Here is a 13,355-nt window from a genome sequence, read left to right as displayed (position 1 = left end):
GTCTGCAACCACACCGTCGCCACCTGTAGCCCGATAACAAAACGGCTATCTGATAATGCCGCGTGGTCTTTGTGATGTGATCGGGTTGCTACTGCTGGTCTGAGACTCGATGTTTCCATTCGTCCTTTACATGTTAAGGATTTGATAATGATTAGCTTAGTCCGAGCTTAGGCCGTTTATATCATTTGTTATATGGCATATTTTGGATCAAAGCATTACGACACTGCCTCCTGCTTTTGTGATGTATGCTGGCAAGACGCAGGTTCCGGTCGCAGGTCACCCGGTTCTAATGTGGTCGGGCTGGCATGCGATAACGTGATGTCGTTTTGCTTGTCTCTGTGATCCACACTTGATGATGTTTGTGAATCTAACCCACATTGTATAAGTATTTTTGTTTGTTTACGGCCGATGGCCTTGTAAGTTGTAACCGTGGCAATACAGTTTTTCCTGCTATAATTCTCCAATATTCAAGCGTGGGTGGATATCTTTCTGTATTCACGCATTCCCTTCTCCCAGTACAGTCAGAGAATATCAATACAGTATTCATACGGATTATTCAAGCCCTGTTTAATTATTTGAGGTGTGCCGAATCCGAAAGGCGACCGATAAAACTACTAGCGGAAAATGTGACATGATGCCATGGGTTTGTGAAAAGTTTAGGTACCACGTAGCATTCAACTTCCTGCATTTCTGTTTCAACTCAGTTTAACGTATTTCAACGAACATAACATCAAAAATGGCAGCCAGTACCGGCTTCACCTGTCACGGAGAACGCTCAAAAAATTGAGTGTAGATGCTGGCCGGCACTCAATTTTTTTAGCGCCAGCTGACTGTCGTCTGTCGTGGCGCTCAATTTATTGAGTATCGCGGTCCCGAACGACAAGTGGCGCTCAAAAAGTTGAGCGTCTTTAGGGCATTTTCTTTCCAAAAACACCGATATAAATTATTACGGCGAGTGTTCGAGAAGAAAACTTGTTGCTCTCTCTTGCCATTGATACCTTATTTGGATACGATATTTGCCGTAGTGTGACGCTAAAGGCATTGTAAGATACCATCGTTTCGCCTATTCCTTCATAATGGGGCCCACTCAATTTTTTGAGCGCTCAATTTTTTTGAGCTTTTCCCCTTGTGTGTGGGACTGATATGGCGTTGCCGACACCACTGCGCATCCGCGCTCGACCACTTCCTTTGTCAACGGCGTTTGGGCGGCAAACGGACGGTAATTTTGATTTTACACTTGTTTTTGTGTTTTTGAGGGGCGTTTGGGAGAAATCGTTTTTATGAATATTTTGTGATATCTCATATACCTTTGTTTGCTGAAAGACGAACTCCTGGCTCCGGAATAACACCTTATTTGGCCCTTCATTCAGCATGATGCCGTCCCTCCAGCTCGTTTGACATGTGCTTTACGGCGCGTGCGAGATGGCGGGAGCGGATGGGGTCAATTGAAACGCTTCTCTGAGGGTCAGTTGAAACAGGGCCACAGGCCGTTTCAATGGACCCCGGTGACCTTTGCAATGGTTATTGTTCAGGGGCTGTAAACATTAAAGGAAATAGTCCACCTTTGAAATGAGCTTTTAAACTGAAATAGTAGTTTAATAGAGCTCAATTTTTGACCCCTTTTTCTCCAGCCTTTTGCTTGAAAGCACACTATAGCCTGAGATATTTCTCATTTTCCTCATCCGCCCATTTTACCATAGTCTATGTACTTTATGTCACCTATTATGAGGAACTTTGCACTTTTGGCTTTCCAACGACCTATTGAATGTAGCATTTGGAAAAGTAAACCGGACAAAATATCTCCTTAAGAAAGTGGCCTTAAAGAGGAAAACATCCCATTGTTAAGGATAGGTGCAATTGACCCCATGGGCTGGTTCAATTGACCCTCGCATCGGGGTCATTTGAAACGGGCGTAGAGCTGTTTTATAAGCATGCGTTTGGCAGCAAAATATGTTTGAAACATAATTTTACATATCTTAAAATAAAGCCAAAAGAGCATATTTTTCATGGTATTGTGCATTTTTCGATATGACAACTAGATCTCGCTGTGTATGTCAATATATAAAAAGTGGTTCAACTGGCCCCGCTCTCCCCTATTTGCAAAGGTATAGGCCTGACAGCTCTTCCCGCGAAACCCTTTTTTGGGTCGAAAACGGCAGAACATGACGTCACTCTGACGTCATTTCCGGCCAACCTATCATAGCCTTTAAAAAAAAAATTTGGTCACAATGTGTAAAATTGATGTCCGGGAGGGTACTGAAAGTTTGGTGACGATCGGCGCAGCGGTTCTGGAGATATATCGAAAAGTCTGGAGGGGGGGGGGGCAAAAAATAGCCCCCCCCCCCACCAGGGCGCGGGTTAACCCGCGCACCGACGGGGGTCTGCGCCAACTTCGTACCGACGGGGGGGGCGGATGACCGCGCCCCCCCCCCCCCCCCCCTGAGATCTCGAGAACGAAGCAAGATAGCGACAAGCGGTAAACGGCATCGGATACGCACGGACAAGGTCTACAATTTTTACAAAGGTCATTTTCAGGTCAGGTCAAAGCTGACGTCACAGGGGTCGAAAAAGTCAAAATGGCGGCGCTAGATGAGGAGAGAGTTTTTCTCGAATAACTTTCGAATTAGTCATGATAAGAACAAACTAAGGGCATCATCGTGATCCTCTCGTCAATCCGCATCGAATGGTATATATGTTGACCTCGAAGGGTCAAGGTCAAAGGTTGACCTAAGGTCACGTGACCTCGAGGTCATCATGTATATCATTCGATGCGTCTTGACGAGCTGAACAAAATGAGACTATCCGCGCGGCTGTATCTTGTTCCTGTACGGAGTTATTGGCAAAAAACCGCTGGTGACCTTTGATGACGTCACATGACCTTACAGCTGCCCAGCAGCAAAACAGACCTCAAGGTAGTGAAGGTTGACCGTATATGAAGTCATGTATGGTATATGGGGCCATTCCGACCCGTTTTAGGGGTAAAAACAGGGAGTTGATTTTTTCCCCCATTGACTTATAATGGGGAGGTCGCGAAATTGACCTGACCTTAGGTCACCGACATCAAAATTCCGAGATATACAAATTGTAGCTACTAATGACCTTATAACATCCTGCGACTTTCAAAGGCCTCCGACATCTACTGTACCTCTGGCACGGTGACAAAGTTGCAAAAAAGTGACTTGAGGTTGGGTCATTCAAAGTGACCTGGTGACCTGACCTTCAAAGTTAAGAGGTTCAAACTTGCACACCATGTGTAAAATTGATGAGAAAATAGTCGTACCAAATTTCGCGGCGCGTAGCGCCGCGGTTTTCCCGCTATTCGCGAAAAACCTCAGGGGGGGGGGGGCGGATATCCGCCCCCCGTCGGTGCGCGTGTTAATCCATACTTGATAGGTAGGTACAGACACTGGAATAGAGCGACAGGCCGAAGAGGCTTTGTCTATGATGACATGCTTCAATCGAAGTTTATTTTTGGGCTAGGTGTAAACCAAACCTACTCAGTACATATCATCTCATGGACAACAGTGGTTTAGTGGCATAGCTCTCGGTTGGGGGTAAGCTCGCCCACTCGCCCGGGGTTACCCTAATATGCTAATTTTATTTTAGAACAGCGATGTTTGGAAAAAAATGTCATACTTCAGCCAGCCTGCTTGGTCACCCCTCACTACAAACACTTAACCCGCGCGGGGCTGGGGTCTCCAGCCGAACGCGCGGGGCTGGGGGGTAAATTTTACCCCCCCTGTTATCTCCCGAACTAATGGTCCGATTTGGAAAATTCAAACGCCAATCGAAAGATCTCATCACGAACAACTAAAAACATGTACTTAATTTTAAGTTTGAGGTCAAGGTCAAGGTCAGGTCAAGGGTACAAATTGCAAAATCCTACAGTAACGGCCTTGCACCGTAGTTGCCGAAGAATGGAGTCATGGACTGAGACTGATTGCCCAAAACGTGTTCTTAGGCTACCAAGACAATATTCGTTGCATACAATACCATTCAGAGGTCAAGGTCAAGGTCAAGTCAGGTCAGGTCACCAAAAACAAAATATAGAAAAGGGCATGTGCGACACATGTTTTATGGGTCATTTTACTCATAGAATTCAATAGGCACACTCAATAAGTGATATGGACCACCTCTGGATGAATTTTAGGTCGAGGTCAGGTCAAGGTCAGGTCAAGTGAGGTCAAATTTTTAAGTTGGTTGTTAAGGCCTAAAAAGGTGTCTATCTGATGCAGTTTTTCACGGCGAATCGAATGGTGCTATTTTTGTTTCCGTACGAGGTCTCGAACTTCCAAAAAAAATCATTTTTCAAAATTTTTGTGTGTCGTGACGTCATAAAATTTTGAATAACTCCCACATTTTTGAACCGATTCTTCTAAAAATTGGTATGTAGGTGCACATAGACCACTTCTCTGACATATATTCCGGTTTTTTCGATACACTCAAAATTTTGGATTTTATAATTATTTTCCCAAAAAAGTCAGTTTTTTGAAAAAAATTGGGCCAAAATCCAAAATTTTCAAAAAACCGAGATAGCCATTTGATAGACAAAGTAGAATTACGTATAACCTTTTTTGTTACGTCTTGATTCCTTTAAAAATAAAGATGTTAGCGGCGTTTGAAATTTTGCCGTTTTTGAGGCGAAAATGGCGAACATGACGTCACTAAAACGTCAATTTCTCAAAAGATTTCCGACGGATTTCGCTCAAATTTTCAGGGAACGTGTCAAATTGATGTAAGAAAAGGTACTGAAAGTTTGGCGGCGCTGCGCGCCGCCGTTTTTGAGATATTGCGAAAATTCGCGTACCCCCAGCCCCGCGCGGGTTAAACGATCCTTTCATAACATTCGTATAAATATTAGGGTTATATGTTAAAACATTAACAGTGCAACATATCTCAGTTTTTAGCTAAAAGCCCTTAAAATATCATTTTTGCTCAATAACTTTAACAATATACAATTTTTGTTAGCGTTAACTTTAATGCTGGGGTTAACTCAGCTGCCACGCTAAAAGGCAAACAGTTTAGCATTTTATTATGAATAATTTAGCCGCAAACGGGGTGGCCGGGCTTCCCCCGCGCCCGGGGTTTCCCCGGCTTCCCTAACGTTAATGGTTTTGCCCGCAGGGGCAAAAGCTGCCAAAACACTATTGTTTGCGGAAACAGTTGTGTGCAAAAACTTTTGACTCAAGCCTTGCAAGAGCCGAACTTTACCGACATCGTGTTCCTCTCGTCAAGACGCATCAAATTAACTATAATTTGACCTTGAAAGATCAACTTGAAAATTTCACATCAGTTCAAGGTCATGACCTGACCCGAAAGGGTTATATTGCATATCAGTCGATTCATATAGTCGAGCTGAACAAATCTAAGGCGTTTTCATTGCTCTAGAAGGCCTCTATCAGAAGTTATTCGCGAACAACTGTTGGGTACCATTCGTGACCTGATATGACCTCAGGGGCATAAACAGGGGTCACGGGTGTCATATTTATGTTCATTGTATCAACTGTCGAAGTTAATTGTAATTCAGTGTTTGAGTGTTTACAATGACTTCCGTTCAAAAGAGCTGCCTTTCAGTTTTACCTTTTATCCCATTGACTTATAATGGGAGGTCGCAAAATTGACCTGACCTTAGGTCACCTGAATACTCCCAGACTTAAATTATATATATATATATATATATATATATATATATATATATATATATATATATATATATATATAGCTTAAGTAAAAAATAAAAATCACATAAGCGACATAAGTCAACGGGAGAAAATTGAAGGCGGTTTTTTGACGAAGGTCGTTCTTGACACTTTCAACCACCGAATTACCCGTAAAAATCACACACTGAACCGAGAAATGGCACCCATGACCCCTCGTTATGCCCCTTAGGTCATCTCAGATCATTAATGCAATCTACCAGTTTTTCACTAATAACTTCTGAAAGAGGCATGCGAGAGCGATGAAATGCCTTAGATGTGTTCGGCTTGACAATACGGATCGGCTGATATGCAAAATTACCTTCTCCGGTCATGTCATGACCTTGATCTGAGGTCAAATATTCAAGTCGACATTTAAAGGTCAACATTATAGTACATTCGACACGTCTTGACAAGAGGAACACGATGCTGGCAAAAATAATGTCGTGGCCCTCTCGACTCAAAAGTTATTGAAGAAAAACAGTTTCCCGCAAAAGGCTATTTTTAATTTTTGCCTTCTGCAGGCTACACCGTTTCCCTGAGAACAAACTTAAGGACAATCATCAGAAATAAGGTTAAAAGGGCTATCGAATGCGCTTCTCCGCGGCACTGTAGCTCTAGTGATTCTCGAGTTATGTGGCGGTGTTAAAAAAAAATGTTGAAATAGACATCATTTCACCTTTGTTCACCTCTGGTGACCTGACCTTTGACCTGACCAAAATGACCGAAGTGGTTCTTCCTTATTTTGGACATTCTCTCGAATGCCACCTACCGCATACGTAGAGCGTAGAGCACCGGTCGTCATGGATGACTCGGCGCTTTCTGAGCGCGCCGCTTGACTCCCCCCTCCCCCTCCCCCTCCCCCCAGCGCTGTGGTATGCCGACCACGTATGGCTGTGTGGAGACATCAAACACTACTTGAAGGTCAGGGGGCTGGCACAGCCACTGTAGTTTGTGAATCGACCACCAGAGGCGCTGTGGGCACCTGCCTGAATACGGTGAAGATAGCAACTACGAAGCTGCAGTTGGTGTCAAGAAGAAATGTGAACGTCGGATAGAGTGGGATCAGGTGAGATAGACAGAGTGAGAGAGTGAGTTGAAGAGATTGGAGTGAGGCTCTGAGTGAGTGAGTGAGTAAGTGAGCGAGTGAGTGAGTGAGTGAGTGAGTGAATGAGTGAGTGAGTGAGTGAGTGAGTGAGTGAGTGAGTGAGTGAGTGAGTGAGTGGGGAGTGGGCGAATGAGTGAACGGGTGAGTTAGTGAGCTAGTGAGTCGATATGTTGGTGCATGAGTGACAGTGCGCGTGAATGAGAGTAAGTGAGTGAATGAGCGAATGATGATTGATTGATCGAGTGAGAACTGTGTGAGCGAGTGAATGAATGGCAAGGCAACTCATTACCCTCACTACTCATTCTGTGGGCATTAACGGCAGTAGATTAATATGCAGGCAGGGTAGATGTGCGAAAATAATCAGTCTTAAAATCGATGTCGTGGTCGTAATAGCCGTTTTCAAGACGGGCTATCTAGCGAATGAACCGATACTGACCAAATTTGCACCACATTTGATCAAATTTGCACCTAATCTTTTTCTAACAAATATCTTCATATGAACTTTTTCAGTCTTTCGAAAATAATGTCTGATGAGATGAAAAATAAGATATGCAATCACCTGTGCGATCCAAGCTGATAACGTTAAAGAAACGCAATGAACCTAATTTCACCAAATCCGTACCAAAATCTGCACCTAATCTAATTTAAATGTGTACCAGATTGCCGTCGTGAAAACGGCTATTATAAATAAGCACGGTAATTAACCGGCTCGCAACTATCATGAGACCTTAACCCTCGCCCGCACATGGGGGGGGGGGTTGCCACCCCACCCCCAGGTAGTCTTTCTGCTCTGCACTCAACATTTTTAGAGCTAGAAGGCTGATTTTTCGTATAGCTGCTTCTCTATACTTTCTTAATGTCCACTGAAAATTTCAAGTTTCTGTGGTTTTTGGTTTCGGAGATATGACCTTGTTTTTCACTTTTCAGGTCATGTTATGACCCAAATGGCCAATTCTCAACATCTTGCGTTGGCTATGGGCCTTGTGGGCTTTTAACACCTTGATTTCGGCCTTTTATGCCAATCTTACCTCCCACCTATCATGAAACATGTTGTTCGACGATGTACTGATGTCAAGTGCAGGGTCAAGGTCAACCTAGGTCATCTAAGACAATTGCGTTTTAGGGAAGCTGAATTTACTTTTTTTGAAATTTTTTGACTACATTTTTGGTAAAAGCTTCTCAGATCATGATTTCATGTAATATGGACACATAAACAATCGGTGCACACATCAGTATACACACAGACACACACAGACATACAAACACATATCATTGACCTTGACCTAACTTGACCTGAGATGACCTCAGCAGCAAAAACCTGGTCGGGTAGTGTGACAAAGAGGTTCTAGCTGGCTTGGCACCAGAAAACGGCATCGTCATCGGTATATGACAAGCAGCGCACTTGATATCCAACGGTGACCTAAAACAGCAACATTTTTTAGTTTGACCTGACCTGGAAGGTCAATGACTGACCTGAGAAGGTAAAACTGGGTATCATTGGATTTGTCTCTTCCCAAAGAATCTTCTTGGTCTTTACCGCTAAGCTCTATCTCCAACAGGAACGAAATGGCGCGGGGGGGTGGCAACCCCCCCCCCCCCATGTGCGTTCTAGGATGGGAAAATGGCATGTGCGGGCGAGGGTTAATAGCATCATACTAAGCGCTCATTTGAATATCTTTGGTTTTCCACGTGTCATGGCCAGCTTTTTGTTGTTGTTGATAAGCTCGTGCCTGACAGGCACCACGAAACAAAGACAGACATACAAGCAAGACATCATCTCGACACACTGCCTGCTCCACGATAATCCAAAAAGAGACCCAGCTAGCCAGACATCGAGCCACTGAAGGTGTTCAACAACTCGTTGAAGATGACGGACAAGATCCCACTCAGTGTGGATAGTGATCTGTTCAAGTTGTACCTCTTCTACGCGGCGATGCTGGTGGTAAAAGTTGGCGTCATGTCCTTCCTGACTTCACGACAGAAACGACGTAAGAAGGTGAGAATCAAGTGAGAATGAGAGATGAAGGTGAGAACGTTTGAGAACTGGCATTGTAAGAACGTAACGGAGTTAAAAATTCCACAAGGCAAACGATAGCTTAGATGCACCTTTCGATGTCACCTTACCTTTACAACTTCACCGTTTACACTTCACTGTACCATGCAATAGGCTCAATGTAAGTACAACGTCTAACCCACTGAGGGATCTCGGAAAATTACCGACCGATTTCCCAAATATCAACTGGTAATACCAACTGCTGACCGATAAATTAGAGCTGTAAAAATGTAAGTATCGAAATCTACACCTCTATTTTGTTGTTGTCACCAGCAAATTTTCCCTTTACTAGGAATAATCTGGTTCTTCTTCTAGACTATTCAGAGATGAAAAACTGCTGATTGCGCGATTCAAAACTTCTCTCTCTCTCTCCCCCCCCCCTCTCTCTCTCTCTCTCTCTCTCTCTCTCTCTCTCTGTCTCTGTCTCTCTCTCTCTCTCTCTCCCTCTCTCTCTCTCTCTGTCTCTGTCTCTGTCTCTCTCTCTCTCTCTCCCTCTCTCTCGTCTCCTCCACAGGTTTTCTCAAATCCCGAGGACGCTCAACTCCGAGGCGGCAAATTTGACCTCTCCGACCCGGATGTGCTACGAGTGAAGAGAGCTCATCTGAATGACCTGGAGAACGTGCTCCCGTTCCTAGCACTCTGCCCACTCTACCTGGCCACTGGTCCCACGGAGAGAGTGGCGGGAATGCTGATCAGAGCGTTCGCTGCTGCGCGCGTGCTCCATTCATTTTTCTACCTGAATGAGGTGAGTTTCGTCCACAATGACGTGTCATTTGCTACTGCATGTAATTTTCTACTTCGGCATTGAGGTGTCATCTGCTACTCCGCGCCTGATGCATTCTTTTTTATCCGGATAGCGCGTCATCTAGAATAAGATCAGTGTCTACCGTAATGAGATTTGTATCTACCGGAATGACATAAGTGTCTGCTAGAATGAACTACGAAGTTAATGTTCTGCTGCTGGTATGATTCATACAATTTTCTATATAAATGTAGTGATAATCTTCCGCCCGCAATATGGTGCCTACCGGAATGAGAGAGAGAGAGAGAGAGAGAGAGAGAGAGAGAGAGAGAGAGAGAGAGAGAGAGAGAGAGAGAGAGAGGGAGAGAGAGAGAGAGAGAGAGAGGGAATAGAGTGCATTTTTAGTGTAACCATGCCCTAACTACAAACGAAAGTCACACTAAAACGTCTTTTTCAGATATCACTCTGGAGGAGTGTCGCTTTTGGCGTTGGAATTACGATAACCACGTATATGGCAACATCTGTCATCTGCTTCACCTTCTAGCAAGATAAAATGTCGGCCTGCTCGTGAGAAAGGAAACTCAAGACAGCTGAGGAAAAACATGCACTCTTGGAAACATATGTAGAGAACTAGAGAGGATCCTAATCCTCACCGGCCGAAAAGAAAGGCACCCCCCCCCCCCCCATTGGTATTTTTGCGATAGATCAGAATACGCAGGGGATAGAGAGCTGAAACTTGGCGTCCCTGAGTCCTGACCCAATTGATCAAGCCAGATATTTTTGTTTCAATTGCATTTTCAGGTCAGGTCAGGTCACCAACCTATGACATCATAAGTGGACCTCTGCACGGTCCTTAAATGTCGCAGTCTTCGCGACGCCCCCAGTGCCACAGGAGCCTACACAGGGAGATGAAACTTGCGGACCTAGTATCCTTGAGAGGTCTCTTTTTTTGTATATCTCAGATTTTTCTGAAGAGTCACCTGAGGTCAGGGCTTGAAATTATTCAGCTTTTCAGCGCGCTCTGGGCACTAGATGATTAATCGTAAAATTCGTCCCTAACCAGTGGACGGCGACCTGTGACCTCGAAATTCAACTTTCAAGTACACGTTTTATCGTGTATGTTTGTGCCCGTTTCATTGTGTATGTTTGTGCACGTTTTATTGTGTATGTTTGTGCACGTTTAACTGTGTATGTTTGTGCACGTTTTACTGTGCATATGTTTGTGCACGTTTTACTGTGCACATTTTATTGTGTATGTTTGTGCACGTTTAACTGTGTATGTTTGTGCACGTTTTGCTGTGTGTTTGTGCATGTTATATTGTGTATGTTTGTGCACGTTTCATTGTCTGTTTAATACATTTATCAATGTTCAAATGGCTTGTTCAACTGCAAATACCGTAATTTTGTAGAGGGCACCTCGTAGCGTCGGAAATACCAAACAGTTTGACTATTTTGTTTGGCGTATTTGGAATAAAAATGAAATAATGTCTTTTAGAATGTACCTTGCAAGTTCAGCAGAGATTTAGGTATACAGTAGTCAGATATATGTAGGTTCAGCAGGGATTATACAGCAGACTGGAGGTGTATATGTAAGTACAGCCACAGCGGCTATAATGCTGCTGATCACTCTATATTTGTTATTTTTGTCTTTTAGTAAATACCTAGAGGCGCGGGGGTCTGCCCCTGTATCTAACTTGGCTTCTAGGCCAAGCAGCCACACGTAGTGAGCAGCGTTTGAAAGAACGCCTAAAACCCTGAAAGAATTGCTTCAGGTGTTTTGGGTCAGGTCATAGGTCATGTCACCAGAGATCATCAAAGGTTACCCTGCGCACCGACGGGGGTCTGCGCCAACTTCGTACCGACAGGGATGACCACCCCCCCCTCCCCTCCTAAGATCTCGAAAACGGAGCAAGCTAGCGACAAGCGGTAAAGGGCATGGGATACAGATGGACAAGGTCATTCAAGGACAAAAAGTCATTTGATAACCATTTTCAGCTATTTTATTAACAAGTCCTAAGACTTGACTTAAGGTTTGTGGTTAAGCTAAACAGCAAAACTGACTTTTAGTTTACAATGGCCGTTTTCACGACGGGACTATCGCGGTAGAACCTAATTTGATGCCTGGAATGTATCAACCCTTTAAGGCCTTAGAGTCCTTACAACTGAAGTCTTTTGCCTTCAAAATATTTTTAAAAATTATAAACCATGCGATTTACATCGTCCAATCGCTTATTTATTTCCCCCCGAAAAAATCAATTTTCGGTTCTAGTAACCAACCTTTCGACTAAGCCTTACCAAAAGTCAAATGCTCAATAGAGCATGCCGTGTAACAGTTGATCTGTCACTGTGCCATTAACAAAAATGTAATCCAACTTTGGAATGCTGCCTTTCAAACACATTATTGTCGAGCATGCTAATTTGTTGTTAAAAGTTATTATCGCAAAACTGCAGGTGCCCTCTCATAACTTAACCCTCGCCCGTATAGGGGGGGGGGGTCGAACGGACCCCCCCCATGGTTTTTCGCGAATAACTCGCGTAAAAAGCGGCCGATCGCGACGAAGCTTTCAACACCCTCGCGTTCATCAATTTTACACCTACCCTGAAAATTTCATGACCCTGACCCAAATGACCTTTGACCTGTGACCTACTTTTCGAGACCATGTTTGGCCGGAATCGCGATTCGGCGTATGTCGGCTCGCATTAGCCGCGCGTTTGCAGTCTTTTCGTGGTTTCAAGCGTTCAAACATGTGATATGATGTTGCCCCCATGCATTAGGGTGGGTGTCAAGGTCACCTGAAAGTCAGGTCAGGTCATTGACCTTTGATGACCTCGGTTCACTTTTTCGAGTTTTACATGTTTCTAGGCCAGTTTTTGGAGCTGAATTCGAATTTAGCAACCATATGAACATTTACGAAGTAGTTTTGGTGCCTTCGTAACATGTTACGAAGCTGTCAGAGGCGGTTGCCACCTACAACGAATACCCTTACTGGTTGACCTGACCTGACCTGACCCGACCTGGCCTAAATGCATGAAGACATCATCTGTGATCAAAACTAACATGATATTCGTGATCTGCACCCCGAAAAACCCAATAGCAGCCACACTTTACGACGTTCTAACAGGTCCCGATTTTCCCGACTTTTGGGTCATTGACCTGACCTGCAAGGTCAACCAATGACCTAGGACCTTAAAATTGGGTATCATCGGCTTCCTCTCGTCACGGGCAACACGCTCGTTTTTTCCGCGAAGCTCTAGCTCGATCAGGGGCGAAACGGCAAGGGGGGGGGTCCAACGGACCCCCCCCCTTATACGTTCGCGGCTGGAAAAACACCAATACGGGCGAGGGTTAACACTCGCCCGTGTTGGTGTTTTGCCAGCCGCGAACGTATAAGGGGGTTCCGTTGACTCCCCCCCTTGCCGTTTGGCCCCTGATCGAGCTAGAGCTTCGCGGCAAAAACGAGCGTGCTGCCCGTGACGTGAGAAAGCCGGTGATACCAAATTTTAAGGTCCTATGCCATTGGTTCATCTTCCAGGCCAGGTCAATTACCCAAAAGTCGGAAAAATCAGGATCTGTTAGAATGTCGTAAAGTGTCGCTACTATGGTTTTTCGGGGTGCTGATAACGAAAATCATGTTAGTTTTGATCACAGATGATGTCTTCATGCATTTATGCCAGGTCGGGTTAGGTCAGGTCAGGTCAGGTCAACCAGTAAGGGTCCTGCCGGGTATTCGTAGTAGGTATCAACAGCCTCTGACA

General features: G+C 44.5%; 1 protein-coding gene across 2 annotated transcripts; it reads left to right on the top strand.

Moving 5' to 3' along the window:
- The first annotated feature begins 6,625 nt into the window (after positions 1 to 6,625).
- On the top strand, positions 6,626 to 10,973 carry LOC122374676 (microsomal glutathione S-transferase 1-like). Of its 2 annotated transcripts, none has more exons than XM_043353565.1 (4): positions 6,626 to 6,765; positions 8,542 to 8,800; positions 9,372 to 9,602; positions 10,057 to 10,973. In XM_043353565.1, the coding sequence occupies exons 2-4, from the start codon at positions 8,672 to 8,674 to the stop codon at positions 10,141 to 10,143; spliced, it is 447 nt and encodes a 148-aa protein (XP_043209500.1). In that variant the 5' UTR covers positions 6,626 to 6,765; positions 8,542 to 8,671; the 3' UTR covers positions 10,144 to 10,973. The 2 variants fall into 2 exon arrangements, with proteins under 2 accessions (XP_043209500.1, XP_043209501.1); XM_043353566.1 differs by having other exon boundaries at positions 6,735 to 6,765; positions 8,558 to 8,800.
- Positions 10,974 to 13,355: the final 2,382 nt, after the last annotated feature.

This window comes from Amphibalanus amphitrite, unplaced genomic scaffold (genome assembly GCF_019059575.1).
Source record: "Amphibalanus amphitrite isolate SeventyFive unplaced genomic scaffold, NRLGWU_Aamphi_draft 001693F_arrow, whole genome shotgun sequence".
In the NCBI taxonomy this organism is placed as follows: Eukaryota; Metazoa; Arthropoda; class Thecostraca; order Balanomorpha; family Balanidae; genus Amphibalanus; species Amphibalanus amphitrite.
The sequence above is the reverse complement of the archived record's forward strand: the minus strand, read 5'-3'. Positions and strand labels throughout refer to the sequence as shown.

Bases quoted from the DNA above. Each gene is read 5' to 3' on its own strand.
- LOC122374676 (XM_043353565.1), top strand. From the start codon at position 8,672: ATGACGGACAAGATCCCACTCAGTGTGGATAGTGATCTGTTCAAGTTG. The intron at 8,801-9,371 runs GTGAGAATCAAG...TCTCCTCCACAG, and splicing joins GACAGAAACGACGTAAGAAG to GTTTTCTCAAATCCCGAGGA. The intron at 9,603-10,056 runs GTGAGTTTCGTC...CGTCTTTTTCAG, and splicing joins CATTTTTCTACCTGAATGAG to ATATCACTCTGGAGGAGTGT.